At 44.5% G+C, this 26,908-nt stretch overlaps 1 protein-coding gene across 4 annotated transcripts; it reads right to left on the bottom strand.

Moving 5' to 3' along the window:
- Positions 1–1,024: 1,024 nt before the first annotated feature.
- Positions 1,025–18,218, bottom strand: pak4 (p21 protein (Cdc42/Rac)-activated kinase 4). 4 transcript variants are annotated; one of them, XM_028419068.1, is made up of 12 exons: positions 12,444–12,721; positions 8,621–8,830; positions 7,660–7,896; positions 7,356–7,567; positions 7,050–7,260; positions 6,735–6,968; positions 6,151–6,609; positions 5,676–5,809; positions 5,293–5,419; positions 3,378–3,503; positions 3,156–3,290; positions 1,025–2,949 (listed from the first exon to the last, which is right to left on the bottom strand). In XM_028419068.1, the coding sequence occupies exons 3-12, from the start codon at positions 7,858–7,860 to the stop codon at positions 2,794–2,796; spliced, it is 1,995 nt and encodes a 664-aa protein (XP_028274869.1). In that variant the 5' UTR covers positions 7,861–7,896; positions 8,621–8,830; positions 12,444–12,721; the 3' UTR covers positions 1,025–2,793. The 4 variants fall into 4 exon arrangements, with proteins under 4 accessions (XP_028274869.1, XP_028274867.1, XP_028274868.1 ...); XM_028419066.1 differs by lacking the exons at positions 8,621–8,830; positions 12,444–12,721 and adding an exon at positions 18,081–18,218; XM_028419067.1 differs by lacking the exon at positions 8,621–8,830.
- Positions 18,219–26,908: the final 8,690 nt, after the last annotated feature.

Raw genomic sequence — 26,908 nt, 5'->3', positions numbered from 1 at the left:
TAGGAAGTGGAAATTCTCTCTTTTAACTCTGAAATCTGGAGAAGATACGAAACGTGACTAAATGTGGCAGGAAGTTCTTTAATTGAGGTAAAGGTGCAGCCTAATGGAGCCTTTCGGCATCGTCACACTAACCACAAAAACAAACACTCCTCTCGGGTACTGCTGCTTTTACCAAGAAGTCTTCCGTGCCCTGTGCTACATATGATCAGGCAGGAAAGCGGTGACTTTAGGTCACATGGTTCTCCTGCCCAGAATCAAACCTATGTTCTTCTTACTACTCTGTGCTGCCATGGTTAATGTACAAGGCCGTGGATTGGTTGGCATGAGCGGAACCAACAAAGTGATTGTATCGGCTGCTACCTACAGAAAAATACAAGACAGTGTACAGAAAGTGTGCTACATCACCTACGGTCCTGACAGCAAGCTGGCATTCATATAAAGGCTTAAGGATCATCAGGCTGGTGGGACGCGTGTGTGCTCTGCTCTGATGAGAGGTGGCTCTGCACAGGAAGACACACACGGAGTGGAAACAAGAGACATGCGTCTGCCGCCGTGTTTGGGTGCATCTCTGAGTCTCTCTGCCTTCAGAGGGATAAACGATGCCGGAAAACCTACATTTTATCTTCAGTGGAAATGAGTGTTGGATGGTTAGAGGGTAACGGCATGATGTCAGCCGTTAGAGACGCCGGCGAGGATCATCAGGGCAGACGACAGCGGGAGCAAAATAACCAGACCTGGGCCAAACCGACACACACTGAATGAAGCCTATGGATGAGGCTTGATTGTTGTTTTATAAGTCGCTGTTTGATGTGAACTTTACTGAATCGGGATGATGTTAAATGAGGGTTTGTCTGAGGGGAAATGATCTTTAACCCTTTGAACTCCAAGCTGTTTCTGAGTGCTGGCCACATGTCAGTGTGGGTTCACTGCAGCTTAAAGTCCAAAACCATCTGTGGAACTTAAACATGTCAGACAGTGATTACTGATTTAAAATATATCTTAAATGCTCTGATGTTTTGTCATGTGACTGCTGGTCACATGTGATTCAATCATGGCTTCCAGGTTGAGTGAGAGTTTTTTTTTTTTAAATTTTGAAATGAAATTTAAGGCTTTATCAGCTTCTCAGCTACATTTCAGGTCAATCTATGGTTCTTCCTGTTTACTGTGGAGATCAGAGGGGTTGGATTTAATAGGAGACTTTGTGATGGAGGCCCTACGACGGTCTGACCCAGGTCTGGTTTCAGTTTGTAATCATGTGTGTTGTTAGCTGCTCTTATCTACTAGTGATCTTCATCAAAGTGTTTCCAGCCTTGTAAACACGTTTGGCCTATTTTCACAGAACCTACACACTCAGAGAAAAAAAACAAAACAATAATCACACATCATCACATATATGCACACACACAGTGTAGTATGGACATGTGGAGGAGTGTTATGAATTTCCTGTATTGTCTTATAAAAAGGCTGGATCTGCTGTTTGCTCCTCACACCACGTGGTGGAATCCAAACCTGTCTGCTAGATCCATGAACTACGCAATTAAACATTAATCTGACAGGCAGCGCAGCAGAACAACACACCGGGCCCGCCTTCATGCCGGCAGCCACGGTGTGTTTTCTGGAGGAAGAGTTAAGAGGAAGCTGACACAGACTTAAACCGATTACACAACAAGCAGCTCGTTTTCTCTATCAAAGGAACTGTATGTGGACAAAACTACTCCTCTAAAAACTCCTAAGTAAAAACCAAGCTGGGTTTAGAACCGTCCAGTTTAAGGGGCTACGGGTGCACTGTGGTTCAGGAAGTCCTACACAGAAAACAAAACGTCTAGTGTTCATTATCTGCTGAAATCACGGTGCAGTGCAGCTTCTATCTCTCATCAACAGTGCTTTAAAAACCATCATCTCAGTCTAAAATCAACCAGAAACAAATTATAATAAAACAATCACAAATAGAGATAGTAAAACATCAAACTGATATATCTGATATATCTCTCTATGTTCATTGTACTTACACAGGAAAATAAGGAGGAAATAGGAGAAAACTCATCTGTCCCCACGACTCCAGTGTTTACCTTTTCACTTAGTGTACGTTTGCTTGTTTATGACAGGAACCTACTTTTATTTATGGCTACAAAATTAAGTCGGTCTGAGTCAGAACATTTCCTCTCTCAGTAGTAAGTTCTGGGTGTGATGAGGATAAATGTCTACGTTTGGCTTCTGTCATCTCTGCAGTGAAACAAAACAAAACAAAAAAATCAGCTTCCAGATTGTCCAATGACGTCGCAGCTCGCTCCGCCCTCGACTCCTTCAAAGCATCCGACTGGTGTGCAAAACCTTCACACGTTAAATCCAGGTACAGTCCAAAGGGAACAGTGATGAAAGAGCCACAGTTCTCAACGTTTCCAGGTCTTCAGATAAAAAGTGAACATGAAATCAGCTAAAATCACTCCACAGGCAAAACGTGGCTCCTCTGCAACTTCATGACTCACACACACACACACACACACACACACAGGCCATGAAACACTGTCATTAACAGTGCTGGCAGCATATCATTACACACACACTCACCACCTTATTGCCTCTTTTTAGGGAACACACTCCCCACAGTTCAGTGACTCGCAGTGAATAAAGAGAATACTCCTGCACACGGCTCTCAGCACTTCACTGAGAGTTTGGCTCGCTGCACAGGCCTCTCCTCCGTGACCTTTGACCTCTGTGGAGGAGTATTCTGTTCCACCTCAATCTGCACACCCTTTCCTCCGGAGTCCAGAGGTCTAAGTGTCACATGTCGTCTCATCTCATCCTGTTCTGCCGCATCAGGGGGACAATGCAGGACGGCGGGCCCGCCTTGGTCAGGAAGGGGTGTTTGAGAAGCTCGCTGGCTGTGGCCCTCTGAGCCGGGTCACGCACAAGCATCCTGTCCAGGAAGCCTTTGAGCAGAGGGGACACCTGAACAGAAAGGAGCACACAGAGGTATCATCAGGTCTTAAAGTAAAGCTTCCATCAGTCCGACGTCACAATAAGAAAACAGGAACTAGACTCAGCTCAGCACACTGATTTAATCATCCTCCTTCAGCTGTAAAAATTAAACTGAAACTAGTAGAATCACACCCTCACACAACCTGCCGTGTCAGCACTTTTTTTTGTCTCTGTACCTTGTGCAGGTTCTTCAGTTTTGGAGGCAGGTTGTCTCGGATCATCTTCATGGCTTTGAGCGGCGGTTCGTTGAAGTACGGCGGCTCCCCATCCACCATTTCTATGACCATGACACCCAGAGACCAGATATCCACCTGCACACGGTGATGTTGGACAGTCAACAAGAGGACAAGAGGACAAGGGGAGTGGGGATAAAAGGGAAAACAAAAAGAGTGTGCTACCTCTGGTCCATAAGGCAGTCTGGAGATGAGCTCTGGTGCCATCCAGTATGGCGTCCCAACCAAAGACTTCCTTCTCTGCACTTCTTTAGACACCTGAGCACAGAAGCCGAAGTCTGACAGCTTCACCTGAGGGGCAGAAACAGAAGGAACAGTCTTTAAACGTCTGTCTTTGTGAAGATGAAAGAAAACATAAACTCCTCATAAACGCCTGAGTTTTATGTTTATTGCTTGTAAAAACAGTGCATGTAAAATAAAAGTCACATCTGGGTATCTGATACAGTTGAGCAGTGCAGTCCATGGGAACTCTCTGTTGTCCACACCTCTTTCTGAGAAAATGTGTGCATGGTTGCATATCTAGTTAGAAAACCAGCCTTTATTGCTGGCCACAAGGGTGACTGCCTCACAAAGGGAAATGAAACAGACCTGCCATGAGAAACTGCGCTCACACACACACACAAACACTCCCCTGACCTGCACGGCTGACATCACCTTCTACCCCTGACCTTCACACGAACCAGAACCAAAACCCTCCAGTGTCTGAACCTATTTTTAAAGGGATGAAACAGTCACTCAGATGCATGTGCAGGTGCCTACAGACACACCAAACACAGCCGCCCCACTTACGAGAAACACTTCAGGCTTGGTTGAGTCTGCTTCCCCTGCCAGGCCAAACCACAAGCAGCAGCAGCTCAAACCAAACCCGGCCCTGAAACGCCAGCGCTGCCAGCACGCAGCTCTGTGTAAAGGTGTGACCGCTTTCCTCCACCAGAACAATGCCCGTTTATGGTGCTATCAGAGTATATTGTCTTCTAATAACCGTTATATAATCTGAATCTGACAGGCTGCCAAAAACGCTCTGAGTCCGTTCTAACTTCTAGAAACACATGAAATAGCACCTGCGGGTGCTTTTTCTGCCTCACAGGGCTCAGTGGTGCAGACACACTGTGGGGGTTCGCTTGGCCGTGCAAACAGCCGGAGACCGAGCCAATGGGTGAAACCACAGCTCATAAAGTCTTCAAACCACCGACGCTCATCAGCTGTCATCAAGGCCGCTGTGGTTTACACACTAGCCTATCTTCAGAGAGATGTGTGACTTGCACATTGTGCATGTTGTCATGACTATGCAGACTAAAAACAGAAAAACCTCGCCTCAGAAAAACCTCACATCTGTGAATTCGGCACAAACCGACTAACACACAGCTGCAGAACTGTGCTACTGCTGTGGTCACTCCTCTCACGTTGACCGACACTTGATGGTCCGTGTCTGCTTGTTGTAACATACTAGAAGCAGTTTTCACTTGGTCTTTCTGTTAACACCATGTTGGTTTCATTTTCTGCAGAAAGCAGGAACCTGCCTGTCACCAGGCAGGAAGTCCTTTGGCATCAACCTCAGCACTGCAACAGCGGTTAACAGAGACGCAGTCGGTTCCTTATTCCAGCTATTCTTGTGTAAGTGGGTCAAATTTGTGCATTCGGCAGACAAAACTTTGAACATGAGACGTGAGCCCAGTCATGTCTGTCAAATGTATGCGGACACTTCTTACAGCAGACATGTTGCCCGCTGAGATTTAATAAGGGTCCCTGCCAGTTTACAATTACACGTTCATTTTATTACATGTACAAGGATGGCCAAGTCATCCGGGCCATTCATAAAACTGTCACAAAAGGCTCCATCATGTTACTGAGCTGATAAAAAAAAAAGCCGCCTCAGCCAGTGTTGTGGTTTGACATAAAAAAAGCAGATGTGTGCTGCTACAGTCATTTCTGTGGAACTGCATACTGAGACACAATCTATTCTCCGTTGCAAACATTGTTTTGTGCATTTAATAAAAAAATAAAATCATTTATTTATACGCACTGATGGGCTTTTTATAAACTGCTTCTGTTTCTGCAGGTGGTGTATAATGGTACATACCCGCCCATCATGAGTGAGAAGGATGGAGTCACTCTTTATATCTCTGTGGATAACACCCTGTGTGTGAAGGACCGACAACGCCTTCAGGACAGACAGACACACTGTGGCAATCTGCTCCTCATTCATCCTGTAGAGTCAGAGAGACGCCAGACAGACGGTTCACACAAAAAGACACAAGTTTGTTCTACGTTTCACAAACATTCATTTAATCATTGTTAGGCAGAACGGTGGCACACGCCATGGCTGCACATTTCTAAAATGCAGGAAACACTGCCCTCTTATGGAGAAAATAGAAATTTAACGAGGGAGTGACTCACATGGAATGAAAACATATGCTACACAAATGAATCTGAACTGGCTCTTGTACGGTTTTTGTCGCTCACCTGGTGTGTGTCACGATGTCAGTGAGAGCTCCCCCCTCCAGAAACTCCATGACGACCCAGAGCTCGTCTCCAACCAGGTAACTGTTGTACATCTCCACCACGTTCTCATGGTGATAGTCCCGCATGATCACTACCTGCAGTTACCACGGAAACAAATGCACACTGAGGGAGGTCGGGCTATAATTACATCACTGCGGTTTCACTGCAGCCTTGCTCATAATGTCTTAAATGTGCGTTGATACTCAGCAACTAATGTAAGTGTGAGGAGGCAGCTGTGTGCTGCTGACATAAAGCAGAACATCTCATTTATTCTGGGAGATGCTTTGACTCGTGACATGTCTGCGGGAGGTGTTTTGTGAACGTTACAGTATTTTTCTGGCCGTCTAGTCAGACAAATACACCTAGTATATGCTCAGCAGACACTTTTTAGGTGCAGTCTGTTGTCAGTGGTGTGTACGTGTGCGTGCGATTGTACCTCGTTGAAGAGAAGTTCTCTTCGTTGTTGTTTCCTCAGGTCCATTTTCTTCACAGCGACCAGTTTTCCTGTCGTCTTCACAGTGGCGATACACACAATCCCTGTAGACCCCTCGCCTATCTTAATGTAGTGGTCCAAGTAGGTCCGTGGATCACCGGGATCAACCACCATCTGTAGTGCTGCTCTGAACTGCTCATGGGAAACCCTCTGAGGCTCCCTCTGTGGGGAGCGGCCCTGTGGTGGACCACCTGAAGCTGGCGGCCCGGAGGGGACAGGGGGCCGTGGTGCTGGAACGCTGGGGTGAGGGGTGTGTGGGTGCTGTGAAACTTCAGGGGTCAGGCTGGGGTGGGAAGTGTGATGAGAGTGCTGGTGATTAGCAGGGGGCTTGGAGCCGGAGGAACCGCGGGAGGAGCCGCTAGAGGGGCCGTTCTGAGGGGAGGACTCATGATGCCGAACCGCCTGAAAGACAGTGACAGAAGCAATATGACTAAATCTGGTCGGGAGAACAAAGAGCAGGGTGGTAAGAGCTATCATCCATCAGCCCGGGGCCTCCACCCTCGGGGTTGCCGTCTTTTTATCCTTACCTGTCCTGTGGGACTGCGCCCCCCCTCGCTGTCTGTCCTTGGGTAGGTGTTAAATGGCCGTGTGGTCTGTTGGGCAGTCTTCATCACCCCCTCAGTTATTGGCAGATTTGGGGTGCGGATGTTAGGTCCCGAGAGAGGCCTCTTGTCCCTCGGAGACTGAGGGCTGCCATCCCGCGTCACGTAGCTGGACTTCGGCCTGTGGTCACCCTGCTGGTCCCTGCGAACCACCTGCTCCTGTAGGAATGAATGGTTTGGATGAGCAACTGATTACTAGAAACATTTACAAGTTAGTTGAGGTTTATTTTCTGCCTGTACCGGGTCACGGTCCCGGTGCTCTCGGTCTCTGTGAGGAGGTGGAGGAGGAGGACCAGAGCCTGGCCTGTCCCTGGAGGTCCTGCTCGGCTCTTGGCCCCGGGGCTGCTGCTGAGGGCGACCCTGGATTCCTTCCTCTCTCTGAGAGGGACGGACCGCACGCTGACTCTGTCGGGACTCACCTCCACCGTGGTGGTCTTGTCTGGAGCGGTCTCTGAGAATCAGATCAACGCAAAGAATATTAAAGATGAGTGAATCAACAAGTTATAAATTATCACACCGCCTGAAGGTCCAGTTCAAACTCTGTACCTGTCCTGTCGGTCTGGGTGTGAGTAGTGCCTGAGGTGAGGATCTCCATTCTCCTGCCCTCCTCCTCCTGAGGAGCTCGAGTCCCTGCGAGGCTGGATGGGAGGGCTGCCTCGTCGCAGGGAGTTGGATCGAGTCACAGACATGGTGTCAAACTCATCCAGCAGCCATGTTAGAGACCCATCCACTCCCAGCTTGCTGCCACGCACAATGGTCTGAAGGGTTTGGAAAGAAAAGTGAGTTTTTTGCAGCTTATGAAATTTCAGTTCACTCACTTACACTTACACATCAGAACGAGTTAACCCACCTTCCGTGGTTCTACTGTAGTGATGACCGTCACATCGATAAAGGGTTTGGGCCTTTTGGCTGTATCTTCGATGAGTGACTGCCATTGCCGCGGCAACCCAACAAACTTCTGCTCCTGCTCGTCAAAGTCTGTGTGCACGCGATGCTCGAAATTGGACGGAGCAGAGATCTGGATACGAGACTTCTTCTTTTTAGAGAACATGATGGTGGCAGAGGCAGCTGCAGCCGAGCATCAGACCTGCACGGAGGAGGGAGGAGGAAAGAGGTGGAGGGTTAATGCATGTTCGCGCAGGTCGGCTTGTGACTAGGCAGCAACAGCAGAACACACTTAATTACATTTTAAAATGATAAACCTGTTCCACCTGGTCCCATCATTCTGCCATAATTCTCAATAACCCACAGACACCTTAATAAACATACAGCACATACAGCAACAGCACACCCCATGATTAAAGGTATTTGTGTTGTGCTGCATTGATCAAATCAGCAAACTAATCATCATACATACACATCCTTATGATGATAAAAGGTCCCCACCTTTGTGGTACTAGCCCAGCTATTCAATCTGATAGCAGTAAAATGGAGCATCTCCACTGAGCTCACACAGGTTCAGCTCGCTCTGATGCAAACTCTATTTTTGACATAGCTTTATTTAAAAATAACTGGGAGAACTTTTCCCAGGCCTGTTATCTACAAATAATGCCTGGTGACATTTTCATTCGAGGACAACCTGACAGGGATCCAAAGCGTGGTGGTGCTGCAGGTCCCAACGGACCAAACAACACTGATACTGTTTCTGCTGGTCTACACAGTAAATGAATAACCTAAAAAGTATCCTCAGACTGAAACATGTCCTCCCCAGTAGGAGGAAACACTGTAAAAAAACAAAGGATTATCATTTTCAGAATTACTATTTTACCACTTAAACAAATACAGAAACAAAAGCATCATCGTGTCCATACCTTAAAGTCACTGCTAAATTAAAACCTGCAGATGCAGGAAAAACACGTCTCCCAGTCAACCTTTCTGCTTTCTCAGTTAGTATCACAAGAGACACTCCCAGTAGTGAAACAGAGGCCTGTGTGCTGGAAGCAGATCCTGGCGAGGCAGCTGACAGGAGGGCGAGGCCTCTTCAACACACTGACTTTTTGTACAACATATTTTATTCTCTCCTACGAAGTAAAAAAAAAAAGAAGAAAGTTCAAAATAAGGGAACAACAAAGACGCAGGGGGGTGGGGATGGCTGGAGGAGCCGACTGCGAGGGTGATGGTGCGGGTCATGAGTTACGGGGCGTGAGTCACTCTGCCTACAGACTGCGGTGTTAATAAAGTCTTACACAGCAGGAGTGTTTGAAGTTGAACAGGACCCGCCCAGGAACACAGCGAGAAAAGGGAGGTTCACAGTCAACACAACACAGCACTGACACACAACTGCAACACAAGCAAATCAGGACAAGCTGCAGTGAAAGACATACAGTGACAAACACCATTTTATTGGCTTATAAATGCATTTAAAATGCATGCCACCCAAATCAAACTGGCGAAGAAGGACAACAAAAACAGGAGTCTGTGATGTCACAATATTTTAATGAACCCACAGAGAACATTGCATCAGTGAAAATGTCTTCGTAATGTCTATGAACTGGCCAGATGTTGCAATCAATCGTCCTCAAATAAATCATATTGATATCAAGGTTGGAAACAGCTTTACGCCATAAAGTCACTCATGCTGCAGTAAAGTCAGATCCACAACAAGATGCTGTCTCTTTTCCTCCCCATTAGTAAAACTGGTGATAAACGCCTCGGCTATAATGAGTCTGATGACAGCAGAGAGAAGAGAGAATAAATCACTGCAGAGGTCCATCAGCAGTCTTCAGCTGAGACACCAATACAGTCAATCACTGCATCTGAACTGTGGAACACAGATGCTGTATAACCTCCTCTAGCCTTAAGGAAGGATGGAAAAAAAGTAAAGACTAAAGCGAAAGCTGGACAAAACATCTGCATCTTTAAAATCAGAAGAATGTCAGCATTAAGTATGACACTAGGCATCTTATTTTTAGTGGTCTGGCTGTGAGTCGAAGCACGCTGTAGTGTTTTCCCTGCATCTGGAGCTGTGAGCCAAACATCTGGTGGTGAAAAACATGCTTTAACCGCTGCTGTCAGGAGCCAAGAAATGATAAGATTTGAATGCAACAAAGGCCAAACAGCAAACAGACTGCAGAGCTCTGACCTCAGAGGCCCCGTCTGCTGTGAGAGAGACTGGGTGCTTTACTGATCTGTGAGACTAACAGAACTGTGCAGGTGCAAGATTAAAGCATGCCTGTGTCATGCCTGACGATTCTATGCACAATAAATGCATATGAAGAGCTGGGAAATACAGTAACAACGAAGAGGAGTCAGTGATCACCATCACTCATAGCAGTCAAGCTCCACCTGAGGCTCAGCAGGCCACTTGACCCTCTTTACGGCTATCACCATAAAACAGCAAAACAAGTGTCAGACCAACAGGTGCCGGCTCTTCCTGATCACTTGATTTATCTTCACGGCTCAAAGGGATTAAACAAACCTTAGATTCTACTAAAATATTTAAAGATCTGTGTCAATTAAAGGCCAGACAGAAAGCTCACAATGCTCCCACGGACCTCAAAGGTATGAATCATGTTCTGAAATGGGACAAGGCTTCATACAGAGGGCGGTCAACAGGAGGCTGCACCACCACAGTGCTGCCCACTCAAACACTCTTAATGCTCACACACACACTGTAAACCACCAGATGCTAAAAGGACCTCCCCTCTCATAAACACAACATTCACTGTAGTTACAGCCACCCTGTGTTCATGTCCCCCACAGCCACCATGCCTCCCATCATTCCCCTCAGTCTCTGCTCCCCTTTTCCCACCCTCCTCCCTCCAGCCTCTCTCTCCTCGCACTGTTCCATGTATGCCTGGCTGAACAGTGAGAAAGCCTGTCTGGTCAGTGGGTCCAAGCCAGGCTGATGAGCTGTGGATGAAGCTTCTGTCCTCTGGCCTGATTCAAGTATTGAACATGGGTGGTCTACGCTCTGAAGCACACAATCAGTCAGTGTAATGATAGGGGCTCGCCACAGAGGGCTCCTTCTGAACCGGATCCAAGCACATACTGGAGAAGAACTTGTTAGACAATGTGGTTTTTAGTATGGACTATTTTCCTCTCCCTCACTCTTACACCGCCAGTCAGTTAAATGACCTTAATACACTGGTGTAAGTGATAACAAGCAGCACCGTCAAGAGGTTAAATGCCCGAAGCAGACAGACATAGGTTTAATCCATAGTATTGATCCTTAGGGGGATTCTAACCTAGAAACACACATTTGTGGTGTTATCAATGAAAATACAGACAAACATACCAATGCTAGAAATCATGTAAAAAAAGAAGACGTTTGTTCGATATATATGTTGTAAAACAGACGACATGTATCCACCACTAAACTTTAGCCTTGTTTGAGCAGTGTGGGACGCACCGTGGGCGCTGGCATTATCTGGTTATCCTCCGTAAAGTCTGCTGTGTTCCACACATGTTGACGTGGACATCCACGCAGAACATCAAGTTCACCTTCACTGCAGACAAACGCGGCTTTAGCTGCTATTTTAGCATGATGCAAAGTTGCACACATGTAACCTTAGCTTATCAGTAAATCTCAAATCTGACAATATCTGCTCCAACCAGAGCATAAAAGTTAAAAGTTTGAAGTTAAGTACTGTAATGCCTGTTTCATTACATCCACCTTATCAATAGGAGAAACACCTCCTGAGCAGGATGAAAACTCTTCATACACAATTAACTGTTAGCATCAGGGGGCTAATAACTTTCCAGCTGTAGTGAAAGTGCAGAAATGCTCTTGTTTACACTGATAACCCTAAAGTCCTGCAGCTGACACATTCCCAAAATGAAATAGTTCCTCTGTGGTGGCTGGTAACCTGCCAAAGCAGCCGGTGGAGTACACAGAGTTACCGGCCTCACTGAAAAACAAACAACAACAACAAACCCAGTGTCAGGCAGCGGCTCTCACGCACATGTTCTCCACTCATTTGAAAAGCAGACATCCCCTCTCAGGTTAGCAGTGTTGTTACATTAGCTCGCTGCTGAATTAGGGGCTGATAATTAATAGCCTGTTCTCTCACAAGTGCAAACACACAGGACAGCAGCTCTCTGCCAGCATCTCCCAGGTATAAAGTGCTGTGCAAACATTCTGAACACAGCCTGACCTTGGAGCGACGGACCGCTCTACAGGCCATCAGCGAACAGGACACTGAGCGGGTAGAGAGTCCATACTTCATCATCATCCAAAACAATGATGAAGGTGTGTGTCCAGCCACTTCTGTCTGCTCTACAGTGTTAGTAACATGACATAAATGAAAACACAATGACACCATTCCTCCCGTCCATGTCCATGTGCCACTAACACTTGTGCACAGAGAGGGACAGATGACAGACAGCAGAGTCCAGCAGCTGTCCTGACAGTCACAGTTTGAATGAGCAGGGAGGGTGAGGAGGGTGAGGAGGGTGAGGACAGACCCTCACTGCCTCCCCCCTCCACACAAGCAAACAATAAAGTTATTATGACTCACTTAATCCACACTGTGAGACTCCAACAACAGAGGTTTGTTGTTGTGGCACCGATTAACTTTCGCTCGGCTCCAGCAGCGCGCTCCGAACTTTCCTTTAACACGCGAGCATGAAAACACAGAACAACGGCGACACGGACGTGAATAAAACTCGCAGTGAGCTGCGGGGAATACTCACGCTGAGCCCCACAGAAGGTCCTCCTTCAGCCAGCGGCAGCACACCGTCCACCTGATCTCATGTCGGAAAACACAGACAAAGTTGTTTCCGCGGAGGAATTCAACTCCGTTCAACCGTCGGAAGCGTCGTTCCGTCCGCATAAAAACAACAAACGGACACGGAAGATCCGCGATCGTTAGCTTAAAGCCGCAAACCCGATAAATGTTGAGGCTTTAGGACTGTAAAGTGTGTCGCATTCCTCTGGTTTCAGCACAGCGCGGCCCAGTATCATGACGTCACTGAGAGAGAGAGAGAGAGAGAGACATTCACAGCCCTGTCACAGAGGTTACACATGTACAACAGTGAAGTCCTCACACACACACACACACACACACACAGGTGTATTGTTACCTGCACTGTCACGTGATGTAGCTGCATTTCCTGGTGCCAGGCTGCCTTCAGGGCTGTTTTCATGCAGTACTTGTTTTCTCACATAATGAATTCAAAGCCCGACAGGAAGCAAAATGAGCATCACCTCGACTCCAAGCTCGACTACAAGTCTGATCAGAGAGGTGGGTCTGATTACATGAGGCAGCAGGACACCACACACCGCTTCTTATACAACAAAAGTGCAAAAATGTAATGTTTCCTGGAGCATATTGCTGCATATTTTATGTTATGGGCTGCTTTATAACAACAAATCGAGAATCTGATCACTTCAGTTAGTGATTAAGCTCAATTAGAAGAGTCCACATCATCTTTAATGTATTTGTTCTTGTCGGTCAGCTGACCAGATGACTCAGGCACTGACACTATGGCTCAAATGAGTGCTACTCACAGCAGTCTGATGAGGGCAGGCTGCTGGGAAATACCGTGTCTGTCTGCTAATATAAACAGAGTCATCGCCACACTGAGGACACACAGATAGTGAACCGAGGCCGAAGCAAAACACTTTGTCATAACTGCAACAACAACCACTGGCTGCTGGCTTGCATGGAGTTTTGACTGTGTCCCAGTCCCACTGAGCTAGGAGTGAAGCCAACGTGATTTAACTGCACAGATAGCAGCTTAGTTTCATAAACTTTATTTAAAAAAAAAACATTTTGGTAACAGATACATAAATTAATCTGCTACTTTCGACAGAGTTCCACTATCGGACAGACTACAAAGCATCAGCCTCAATAAGGAAAAGGCCTGTTGACATTCCTTTGAGAGTAAAAATACAGCAGGAGCTGGTCCACTCCACATATCAGAGCCAGAAACACACAAACCTGCCAATCCCAAGGCTGAGTTCAAACAAAGCATGCAGTGTTACAGCCAATGAGGGCTGACTTCCAGAGGCAGGTTGTGGAATGTGGAAAGGTCAATGATAAAGGGAGCGCTGCATAGAGCATACACGGGCTGGTTTACATAAAGTTCAACAGATATGCGCTCAGTGAACTTGAGCTGGTGCGGCTAAGACCTTCAAACCTTTGCTTGCTGTAAAGAAGCTTTTCTGACAGGCTTGTTGGAATCCATGACATCATTTCAAGTTCAAGGAAGGATGGGAAATTATAGGTCACTTCACTTCAAAGAAAAGACAAGTCGACAGCCATCACAAAGCACAAACTGACGATCGTTTAGACCATCATTAGTGTCACTCATCATGATCGCAATACATTTTAAAGGGCGCAGTGCTGTGATCATAGTTTACATACAGCATAATAAAAGGTTTTAAGCATTTTCCCCCTGGGATTAATAAAGTATTTCTGATTCTGATTCACCTGAAGCCCTAAAATACTAATACCTTTGTTTGGACCCGTTTTTACCAGCTGACTAAGGCCTGCAGCGATTTTTCAGCATTTGTGCGTGACACCCTACACAACATAAACACTGCTGACTCTGATGGCTCTTTTTTCCCCTTTGGATTATTTGGACAATTTCTCACATTGGTGCAAGATTGGAAACAAAACTGACACCACAAATATTAGACAACAACATGTCCTGTGCCGCTGCCCACCCCTCATGTCATGCACTGCCTCTGGATCATGCTGAGACAGGTACAGTCATGTTTAATCTCAATGTGGTTGTGATCTTGGTTGTAACACACACACTATGCAAATACTTGAAATACTTGACACATAATTATACAAATATACTGTCCTCAGATGCTCTCATCGTAACCTGGCAGTGTAGTGAGAACACATGGTGTGATCGCACCATGTTAGTGTCACACTAAACATCAGCATACTGTAAAAACATGTGATTCGGAGCAGTGACAGCCATCAGCTGTAGCACCGTCATTACATAATGACAGAGCGTCGTTGAAAACAGAGACAATGAGGTGATGTTGTGCTGAAGAAGTCAAACATCACGTCAGTGTCCGCTCTCATCTCAGTCATCTTCTGATCCAGGAATGTACGGTGTACATGACAAGAAATGAAGTAATCAGATCAGTCAGATGCAGATGAATGCTGTGAAAATAATATTCTACCTGTGTAAATTAAATGACAAAAAGTAGCTTCCTCAAAAATCTAATCTATAAATATATGTATTGGATGGACACAGTACGTAGTAGCACAAATTTAACATCAGAGGATCATGAGAAATGATCTTTTACAGGCTGCTTATGTCACGCAGACGATTCCAGCTATGGGTCCGTAAACCGTCAACAAACCAGCAGTCTTTCCTCTTGTTTCCCACCCCACGGTGACACACTGCAACATCAATGCAGCTGAGGCACAAAACGGCCACCATCCAGAAGTCTCTGCATTGTGTCTGTGTGGCCTCCACATGAGCAGGCCCCAGCCTGATTTATCAGCCTAAATCAATTCAGCATTCTGTGCATATCTAAAGTAGTGTAAGGTCATTGTGTTGGACTATAGCCAGTTATGTCAAGTATTTACATGCTTCCAGAAACAGACACAGGAGGGGAGAGTCTGTTGCTGTACTAAACCATCTTTTTCTGACGATGCTGAACTGAATATCCACACAGTGATTAAGACTTCAGGTCAAACAACACCACATGAACAGAAATGTGTTGCTTGTTGGAATCCTAAAGCTGCTTTTGAGTTGCACATAATGCTGGCTTGGCTAGAGGTTGAAAATGTGTTCCAGAAATAAGCCTGTTATTGTTATGAATATTTTTTTATTCAAACGATGTTCTTGCCTCTGTTCCTGAACACCTAGAGGGTTCTGTTGATGTTGGCTGCTGCAATCATTCCAGAGAGGATTTTTTTTCGTCTTCTTAGGCAATAAGCCCAGCCCTTTCTCCCGGTTACACTGAGGAATCATAACACACAGTCTGATATGACCCTCAGTCTGTTATTTCTTTTTATCCCCTCTTCCCCCCCCCCCACCTCCAGCTTATTTAATCCTGCTCAGCCCGGTCCTCCAGACACTTTCAAGTTTTTGTGAGGGGTTCCATTCCATGCTGAACATTTTAATAATGAACTGTCGCCACGCTTAATTAATTTCTCTTGTTTGGGTGACAGAAAATGTAGCAATGCTGGTTTGGTTTGTTAAGATATCTTGCTCAAATTATGGGAACATAAGAAACATAGTGAAGTTTTTATACTTTCATCTTCCCACTCTTTCCTATAATCCTCTACTCCACCCTTCCCTTTTTCATCTTTTTGTAGGAAAGCTGACCCCCAGACAAAGATGAGACTTTTAATGTTTACATGGAGGAAAACGGTGGTTAAATGCAACTGTACATTTAGATAAAAAGCTCACCGTGCCAGTACCTGCCACAGTGAGCGTGGATGTGACAGCTGTCTGGACTTAAGATGCCTGAGCAGCAGTTGTGTTTGCTGCCTTTACTGTGTGAGAACCCATCAGGTCAGCATGCATCTAAGTAATAACAACAATGCTCTGCCCCCTGCTGGACACATCTGTCAACAGTCACATAGTGACTACAAATGAAAAAACACCCTCCTCCAAACCTGGGTTTCTATGATGGGCTAAAAACAGATGACATTTGTTTTGGTTGACCTGACAGGTGTTTTGTTATTTGGCTGTTGGCACTCACTTCCTGAAAAACAACAAATAAAAGGGGCACAGATCAAACATATAAAAACTAATTATGTTTTCCTTCACATCTATGAAAGAAAATGTCCTTGTAAAACACACATAATTATTCTGTTACCGAGTCAAACCCCAGTAGCAACTTGTGTCATTTCAACCAGAGATTGTTGCTGAAAATGATCTGAGCTCTGTCCTCGCTCCTCATTAAAGTAAAAATGCCAACAAACAAATGACAGGAAATGAAGGGGAGTCGGATGTAAGAGAGCTTTGACAATGGATTCCACCTGCAGACACTGTGGGTTATTGCTGTCTGAGCCTTAGCTCATAATCCAAGCAAAATCACCTAAAATAGCTAAACTAACCTGACCATTGTATTTCTTAATCCTCTCAGGTCACTTCCTGACTCAACGACAAGCAGAAGGCAATGTTTAGCTGCAGCTAAAATGTTTATGCTGAGCTTATATTCCCTGGAGGAGCCCTCAGCCTCCTGCTAGAACACGGGGCAAAAAAAATTCATGTGCAGGTTTATGCATGCTGTGTTTACCTGTTTATCACTCAACACTCTTCATCGACTTACAGAAGCCGCAGAAAGCTGTTCTTATGACCATGAAAAGCCTGCATTATGTTCATCAAATATCTGGTCTGAATACATACGCTGCAGTGTGTAACCTGCCAGCCTGTTTTTCTTGTTTGAGGACCTCTTTGTGTTACACCACTAAGCAGACAGGCGAGCAGGAGAGGATGCTACAGGAGACCAGAGTCCAAAAGTGACCTCAACGATACCAACGAACCAAACAATAACGCAGATATGTTGTACTAGTGAAACTTTCTTAACTTCTCACCCATTTCTCCAGCCATGATGCAGCTCTGTTATAGTGTGTGTGTGTGTGAGAGAAGAATGACCCCTGCATACACGCTCTGGCATCCCAGGAATGTGCGGTGTGCCCAGCACCAATCGCACAACCTTGATGACAGCAAACCTCTTTTCTTTCTGTTCAGTGCAGACATAGGAAGGCCTCAGGCATCAACATGCACCCAGCACACAGAGGGAGAAAAACACATGAGGGGACAGAGGAAATGAAACAAATCACGTGATCAGACAGACAATATCCTCTGTCCTCTTCCAGGCAACTCAGACAGAAAATCCCATCCCCAGCCTCACAGGTGAAAACGGAAGTTAAACACTGTCGTGATTTAAACTTAAACCAGCAGACACACAACAATGAAAGCACACTGACAGGATGAATACAAACCAGAAAAGCTCAACTCCTGAAATGACCATCGGCTCAGAGGAGGGTTTTAGTAAACAAACGCAGCCACATAACGTAAAATTAGCTCGTCTCAGTCCACAAAGCTGCGGATTTAGACCACTGAACAACTTTCATCAAAAGATCAGCACACTCCACATTAATCGTGTCTTTCAAACTACAAACTTTACTCCATAAAGTGGCAGATTCTTCACATAACACACACAGAAACAGACACCAGGCGTGATGAGGTTGTTCTGATGTCCTCAAACTCAAGTCTCTTCAGACCTGAAAGCGGCTAACGTTAGCCGCCGTTAGCCACTCAGCGGGGAGCAGAGTGGCGCCACAAGCTAACACACAACACGCTTTAAATACAGTTACACCAGCTCCGATGGTCTTTACTCACCCACAAAGTCACGGGAAAAGTTTTTCTACAGCCTCCGCGGTGCGGCGATCAACTTTCCCGCGATTAGAAAAGCAGCAGCGGGCCAACTTTGGGCGAACTGTGTGACATTAGCCGAAGTCTCACTTTCCAGACGCCATGTTGAACAGGGGGGGGGGGGTAACGATACATCCGGGAAACTGCAGCCAAGCACCATGGAAACCGAGACAGCGCTGGGTGTTTTCTTTATTATTTGAATACACTAAAAACACTGAAACAAATATATTTATACTATATAAATATATATATATATATTTATATAGTATAAATATATATATATATATATATTTATATATATAAATATATATGTATTTATATATATATATATATATATATATATATATATATATATATATATATATATATATATAAATACATATATATTTATATATATATATATATATATATATATATATATATTATATATATATATATATATATATATATATATATATATATATATATATTATATATATATATATATATATATTATATATATAATATATATTATATATATTATATATATATTTATATATATAAATATATATGTATTATATATATATATATATATATATATATATATATATATATAAATTATATATATAAATATATATATATATATATATATATATATATATATATATATATATATTATATATATATATAATTTATATAAAAATATATAAATTAAAAAGAAAAAGACAAAAGATAATGAATACAATAAAATTATTTTAAGAGAGATCCACTAGTGTCCTTGTAGCTCGCCTTGATTTTCATCAGCTTGAGTTCATTTATGTTTTGAACAAAGACAAATGAAGACTGCTGATATTTTTGCTTATGAAGGAGATTTCTTTTTGAATGCAAAACAAAACTTTTACATGTCTTTTTGTCATATTTTCATCCTGAAAAATATGATATGAGTGTTAGAGTGGCCAAAGAGGTCATATTTAAACGAATAACAAATATGTATAACATGTAAATAAATTACTTTTAAAGGTAATTTATATAGGCAACATTTCTATTGAGCGTATGTAAGCGCCCTCACATGGAGCCGTTTATCTACTAAAACATGAAAACTCTGTGTAAAAGATTAAATGTGTGAAAGTAAAAGTGTTTTTAAGACTTTTGGACGATTAGTCAGAAAAACGCTGGGCAGCGCCCGTGGTTCGATCCCGCGACCGGGACAGAGATCAGTTAAACTTGCAGTGAAGTTACGTGAAGAAGTAACCACTGAGCTGTACCAGCGCCGGGAGCACCTGTGAAAATCCGCCCTTATAAAGACTCACATGTGATCTACATGAGTGTGTTTTTTTAATACTGTCTGTGTCAGTAAGACATGCACAACAATATTAACACAACAGAAGTAATCGTCACCGATCATTTTATTAAAAAAACACCATTTCACTGTACGTTCTGTGGGTTGAAAAGCCTCATAAAGGCGCCACCTGGTGGTTGGAGGTGTCCAGAGTCACTCACACTCCCTACATACAAGGAGTTCGATGTTTTTCACATTGTTCTTTTTTCTGCCTCCTCCAGTTCTCTCTGTTCTCCTTCTTTTAACCTTTATCACTTTATCACTGTGCTTCACTTAAGATTAAGAAACCTTAAGATTAGGAAACCTTAAGATTAAGAAACCTTTCTTAGTCCCACAATGGGGAAATTGCTTCATCAGTCATCAGTAATGTTGGTCTGTTCAGAAACCTTTGTAAGGAGCTCACTGCAGTTTCACGTGTTCCTCTTTCTCTTGAATAAGAGGCTGAACTGTCTGCAGGATTTCTTTTGTAGCCTCCTCCTGCTCATGTTTCCGCTCATCTTCCAAGGAGGACTCCTCCTCTGCAGGACTCTCAGATCTTTGGACAGACTGGTTGGCCTGGCCAAGGTCACTTCACAGAGCGCAAACTTCACCTGCCAACACCTCCTCCTGTTTCAGAGTGGCCTTAATAGTGTGGACTTTGTCATTTGGACCTGGGCCTGGTCCCTTCAGGTTCCTCCAGCCCTCTCCTCTTTCACAGTGGCCTCTTCTCTGTGGAGTTGGGCGTTTTAGCAGTGGCCTGGTCCCTCTGAACTTCAAGTTCTTTGGCCTTTTTGTGGTGAAAGTCCAGACACTGTTGAAGGCTGACGGTGTGGTCCTTCTGCCTAACCCGTTTCTCCAGGTCCTCCTGTGATGGTCTCCTCTTTCCTGCTCCCAGTTTTGCTCCTTGTGGACAAACACCTTCACAGAGGGCAGCTGTGATGTTACTTCTCCAAACAATGTTTGTCGTTTGACTCTTCTGGAACCTTTACTTGATGTTATTCGACCAGCGTGGTTTATGTATTACCTGGTGAGTAAGCTAACATTAGCTAACATTAGCTAAATTAGCTAAGTCGGCGAAGTTTTGTCAACAGGCTACCGAGAGCGACAAAGTGAGTTACGAACAATTTTAAGTGCTTGTTTTGTGTTTTTTATTTTATTTTTCATGGTTGTTAGCATTGTGGTGGATTGTAGGGAAAGTTAGGTAACATCAGAAATGGGAGACGTTAGGGCATTCAAATTTGTGATCAATATATTTTAACAACTAGCATAACTGTCAAAACGGCTGAGTCATTTGTGTGCAAGAAATGTCATTTCTGGAAAGTCCATGGAGAAAAGTATGATACAGAACCACATTGGGTTATTTATTTATTTATTTCATACCAAATTGAAGAAAGAGTTTTGAGGACTGGTAGTGTTGGGTCATAGGAAGAAGTGTAATGTGGAATAGTAAGGTCCACTACAGAACTATTGTTCTCAGCAAACCTTTGAGTACAAATGTGTACTAAAAGGCTTATTGTTTGTTTGTCTACTTTGTTCTTTGTCTGCTACAGGTTGGTTCCTGGATGCTGACTGTGGAGAGAGGATGTCTGCTACAGTCTGCAATGTGCAGAACCAGGACCAGGCGGCTAGTCCATTCAGAAGTTTGTACAGCATCAGTTCATCCAATCTGTGAATTCTACTTGACTTCTTTCTAAATAATATTCACATGTGTGTTTTTATGTTGACGTTTGCTTCAACTACAAATGATTTATAATGCGAGAATATTCAGAATCTTGAAACTTCACAAGAGGTTCATATCCAGAGTGAATATTTAAATGTAAATGTGATAGAATATCAGATAAGTACAGACCTTTCCTGTTGACACATTAATTAGTAACATATGCTGCTTTATAACTGAACAAAAAAAGACACTAATTATGTAAATAATGTGTTTGTAATTCCTGACCAAGGTGTGCAGTGAAGATCCAGAGTCTCTGAAAGCAAATCACTAAGAAGAATCCCACATTAGTCTCTGCCGAGTTCACTTTGTACAACACTGACCTCTTGTGGCCAAACACACACAGACACACACACAAACACATTTACATGTTGCAGTAGCCTGATATTGATGTTTGATGTGACTTCAAACAGCAGCAACATGTATAAAAACTCCCCTAAAACTGCCCGATTACTCCTTTTAATCCTGCAGTGGTAAATCTCGTCACTTTACAAATTCAGATTACTGCGCTCTGCATGTGCTTAAATGGCTGTCTGTCTGCTCTGAGCTTATTTCGTCTTCGGGTCTACAGAGGTGTTCAGCTGAGCATGCTCACTGTATAGTCTGTTGCATTCATCGTTTTTTTTCACTATAGACTTATCTGTTTTTACTCTTTAATGCCCGATGATCACCTTCAACGTTCCTTTCGCTGCTTTCTCTGAATGTTTTTGGGTTGTATATAAAAAGTCATGTGGATATAAACTGCCTGTTTAAATAGGCTCATTGGTGGAGGAGTCCTACTTCACCCTCTTTTGACTATAAATATCGCAGGCTATATGATGGATGGGGAGCAGACTAATCGACTCTGTTCCACGGCTCAGCAGTTAGGCGAGCAGCCTTGCTGGTTCCCATCCTCCTGTGAAGTAATGGAAGCCCTGACTGGAGCACACAGAGCAGAGCTTCATCATCAATCCTCAGGCTAATTTCTTTAACGGGGGTCAAGTGTACGGAACGAAGGTGGCAAAGACTGAGGGAGAGACAGCTCACTAAGAAATACCTCACAAAATCTGGGCTTGTGAAAATATCTAACTTTACAGCAGAAGTAGACATGTTGACAGACTGTTCCTTTAAATGGGGGGTTAATCTTTATATAGTTATATAAAACCCTTAGTTGTGCAACAGATGCTAAGAATGACGTCACCGATAGGCCTCTGTTCTTGGGTATGTGTGGTAGGTTTTGACACTGTTGATAACATCTGACCAAGTTAATCCAAATACTAAACTCTTTGGTCACAGGGATGTTGTAAAGGGGAAATCTTTGGAAAGGGGTATAACCCAAAGAACATGGTTTCTACAGTCGAACCTTTGGTTCATTTTGCTGGAGATGTGGCTAGGGTCTGGCCTGCTTGTGGCTCAGATGTAGAGTGCCATCATTCCACGCCATAAATAGGCCAGATAAGAGTGCTGAAGTGAGCCGGATTTGGGCCACACCAATTTTGTTATCTGGGGTGTGTCTGGAACTGGGAATTTTGTCGGGGTTGAAGAAATCATAAAAAAGAAAACTAGCAATATCTTGAAGGAAAACCTACAGCAGTCAGAAATGAGGTCTTGGTCATTGTTTACTCTCCTCCAACAGAGGAGAACTGTGCAGTTTATATTATCAGAGCTAATAAAACATGGAAAAACAGCTGAAGTACCAGTCGTTGTCTGACTGCAGAACCAAATGTAATCAATAAGATTATTAGAATGAGTAGTCATTGTTGTCGGGTGTAGCTGTGCCAGGCAAATTAAATCTTCTCACTTGTCTGCAGCTGTCAGGTCGGGTTAACGCGTCGTTGGTGACTGTACCTCAGCTGATGTTTCCTCACACTTCACTGAGCTGCAGCTCATCCGCCTGAAACCGGCACCTGAAACTTGCTGCAGCCTGGAGGCCTGAAATAAACACAGTCTGCTGTTTTTACACTTACTGATGCAGCCCAGCCGTGGTCATGAGATCACTTGGTGACACATTAGTGAGTGGTTGTGGAGAGTCCGGTCTCTCGGCACCTTCTTCCTTGTTGAGATTGTTTTGACGAAACTTTCATAATTAAACTGGTGATTAATTCTTTATATACTTTGAACTATCCTGAGTAAATCAGGTCAGTTGGCAGTGTTTGCAGTGAAAAGCCTCCATCAGCAACATTATGCTGGGTCCTTTGAAGAAGCTGCTTTTAAGGATCCAACTGAGAATAAATTGAACAAACTCCCAATTACCTCAGCCACATTTATTTTAGAAACATTTTGAAGTGCGTGCGTCATGTTCTAAGTTACAGTGGATTAAAAAAGGTTAGTAAATAAAACATGATGAGCATATGCAGTTTATTTTCCTGCTTGCTTTGAAAACAGAAAAAAGACACGTGGACTCACGGAGGTTCAAGCAGCTTGTGTCGGTCCAGAGATGCAGCACTGTGTGTGTGTGTGTGTGTGTGCATGTGTGTGTGCATGTGTGTGTGCATGTGTGTGTGTGGTTGCTGCTGCAGCCTGGACTGGAATCAGCTCTGCTGAGTCATGCAATGCTTGTCTTCAGGTCGCAGCTGCTGCAGGCTGTAAGGAAGGATGGTCTGCTGACAATTGCTAATTGAATTATTGATCGAAGGAGGCCCTGTGAGTCCCTCTGAGTTCGTGCTGAGCTGTTACAAATAATACATACAGTAAACAGTGTAATGGAGGGTGACGAGAGAGACGTGACGCACACACATCTCTGTTTGTAGACCTCATGTTCTCCTTTATCATGATACAGAGTAGGTGCTGAAAGACTATTGATTATCATCTTCACACTGGTTGTTACAGCTGAAGAAAGATTTATCTGACGTCTTGTGAACATGTGACCAAACAGCAGGTGTGGCCTCATGGGGTTAAAGTTCTGGGTGCTTCATCTTTCCTAACATCTACAGCAAAGTTGCCTCAGACACATTAAAATGACACCACACTATATTGCAGCTGAGCACTTTGTTGCACTGAGTACGTTTTCATTTGCTGTGACCATAAACTGTAAGTCTGCAGCAACCTCTGCTGAGAAATGAAGCCGACGCAGATGCAGTTCCTCCAGTGTCCACCTGAGGCTCCAAATGTGAGTCTATCCTTTGTGACATCCACGTGTAAAATGTTTAACTTTGATTGTATTAAGACTAAAAACCTGGAGTCATGAGATCACATCTCGCTCTGCAGCTCCCTGCTCACCTCCAGGCTCCTCTTCTTTGCCTGTATTTGGATTAAGCAGGTGACACATGGTGACAGTCAGAATCTCCCATAGACGAAACCTGTGGTGGTTGTCACAGAAGATTTGTCTGTGTTGCACTTAATTAAAAGTGTAATATAATAAAACTTCAACCTCATAAACAAGAAGCAGAAACCATCGCACCAGGCTGTAATCATGTTCATCTCTGTTGTGGCCATAAAGCAGATGTATATTTTGGAATTTCGATCCTGCAGTGACTCAAGTTTGATCTGATAAGGAGTTACTTTACTTTACTGCATTTATCTGGTGTTGGTTTTCAGAGGACGAACCTGCATGTGCTGTGCAGTTTCAGTCTTTTCCTGCAGCTGCACTGCAGCAGGACCTAAACGTCCCCACAGGCACCAGGTTCAGAGGCGTCACTTTGCTGCTGAACTGTTGAATAATGTTATTGATTTTTCGAGCAGTACTTGGAGAGTTTACTTCTCTGACAGAGAAAAAAAATAAAAAAAGGCTGCACATTAAACAGGACACGCTGACTGAGTCATCTCCTCATTTCTGTACTTGTGCTTCTTCCACAGACGCTCCCCGTGATGAGATAAACATGAGAAAGGTCAGTAGATTTCAGGATGAGCCTCTTACCGTTTGTTTAATGAATGCAGGGAGCTGTGGCCTTAAATGTTCCTGTTGGGTGCAGGACGGCGCCACACGGCTGCCTGGTTTACCTCAACACACTGACAGCAATGACGACAACAGCCACACTGGATAAATGCATAGTTTATCATATCATAACAATAAATTCTCTCTACAGTGTAAATCAAACAGTCGAGTAGATCTGGGGACTGTAGCCTAAATTATGAACGGGAAGTGAAGAAGAGGTACAGACGTGACACTGCGTTGAATATTTATGCCCATTCTGTGAGGCGATGCAAGACAAAACTGCTACTGAGAGTATACGGAGTGATCACCTCGCATTTCATACAGCTACGAGCTAATGGAGATCACAATTTAGGCTACTTCTGCTACAGTACGATATCGCTTTAAGTTCCTCTAGATACCTGAATAAAAACAGCGTCCTGCTGTGAAAACACAAAAAGTCCTTCAGTCCTCTGTAGGCATATTTTGGAAAAGAAGTCCCTGTTAGTGCAGAGCAGCGGAGTGACGATCTGGAGGGTCGGAGGATGAGAACAGAAACATCTTTGGGGTTCAGGGCTGAATTTTTCAAGGAGTTGCAAGAGGTCCTTTAGTTCCTGGGGTTCTTCTTCCTCTGGAAAATCAAAGGATTCAGGAGGGATTTGGGGGTTCTGTGTGGAGTCCTCCGTGTATTAAGCGGTTAACTTACATTAAATTAAATATTTTTTAAAGTGCCTAAACCAGTTATGGCATGGCTGGATTACTGAGCGGGCCATCTGGGCACAGCTATTAATGATTCCACACATCTACACTCTTCAGGTTTTGTGTGAAAAGTGTAGAAAGGTGACCCTGGCCTCTAGTTGCATTGTGGGTAACGTAGGCATCAGGGTGTGGTGAGGAAGAAAGAAATGGTGGTTCTGGAGGATTACACACATCAGAACTGGTTCTTGTTAATATCAATGATCATTTGTTTGGCTTAAAAAGTCTCAGAACATGTGGCACATATTTAAGTCTGCTGATATGACATCATGGAGGGTGAGAAGGAAACAATATCTGGAGCGACAGTAAGATTTCATCCTAACACAGAACCAGCAGTTAAACCTCAGAATAATCTGGAGTTTACCTGCACTGGAGTGTAGGCCCGTTTTTCACATCTGTGCCCAGAGGCCCACTGCCACACAGTCTGCCATGACTTACAGTGTGTGTGTGTACTTTCTGAACAGGGTCCCAGCTCTGAATTAAGTGTGAAAGGTTATAAACAGTTCAAACTCCCCTCAGGACGCTGTTTAGGTAAAGCTGACAAAAAAAGACTCCCTCCCTCCCCACCTGTATCCTGCATGCGGATCACCTCAGCCAGCATCCCAAACTCTGCACGCAGTCCCGGGTCTGTGTGTGTCCTCTCCCATCCATCCTCCTCCGCAGCCTCCTGTCAGGTGTGCGCAGTCACCTGTGAAATGTGTCCGTGCGTGCCGTAGTCATCCCAGGGTACGGGCGCACTCGGTGGGGGTGGTGTTGGGTGCTAAGGTGCTGGTGGCGTTACGGAGTTCCGGAGTCCAGAAGAACACGTAATAAATCACCAGGATGAATGCGGCCACGGACACGCAGAGGAAATACGCGATCGCCATCGCCACTTTCACCCAAATCTTACTTGACATGTTGGCGTGTTTGGCCCGCAGCTCGCCGGGATAGCTCGGCCTCCGGTTCATGTCCCCGTTCAGCTTCTCCGCGGTCAGGGTGCCGTGTCTGCTGGCCGCCTTCATCTTGGTATTCGCGCTGAAATCTTATTCGCGGATGTCTCCTCTGCAGACTGTCGAGTGTTCATTGGAGTCCGGACACAGCGCAGTGTGTTGTCCCGCTCTCCTCTCCTCCGCTCCCGGTGCAGGCTGCAGGTTTAAGCGCAGGGCAGCTGCTGGTGTCTCGCTCCTCTCCGGTGCCGTGTCCGCGGGATGCTGGAG

The sequence above is a fragment of the Parambassis ranga genome, chromosome 13 (assembly GCF_900634625.1).
Source record: "Parambassis ranga chromosome 13, fParRan2.1, whole genome shotgun sequence".
Classification (NCBI taxonomy): Eukaryota; Metazoa; Chordata; class Actinopteri; family Ambassidae; genus Parambassis; species Parambassis ranga.
Note: the sequence above shows the minus strand (reverse complement) of the source record. Positions and strands in the feature narration are given on the sequence as shown.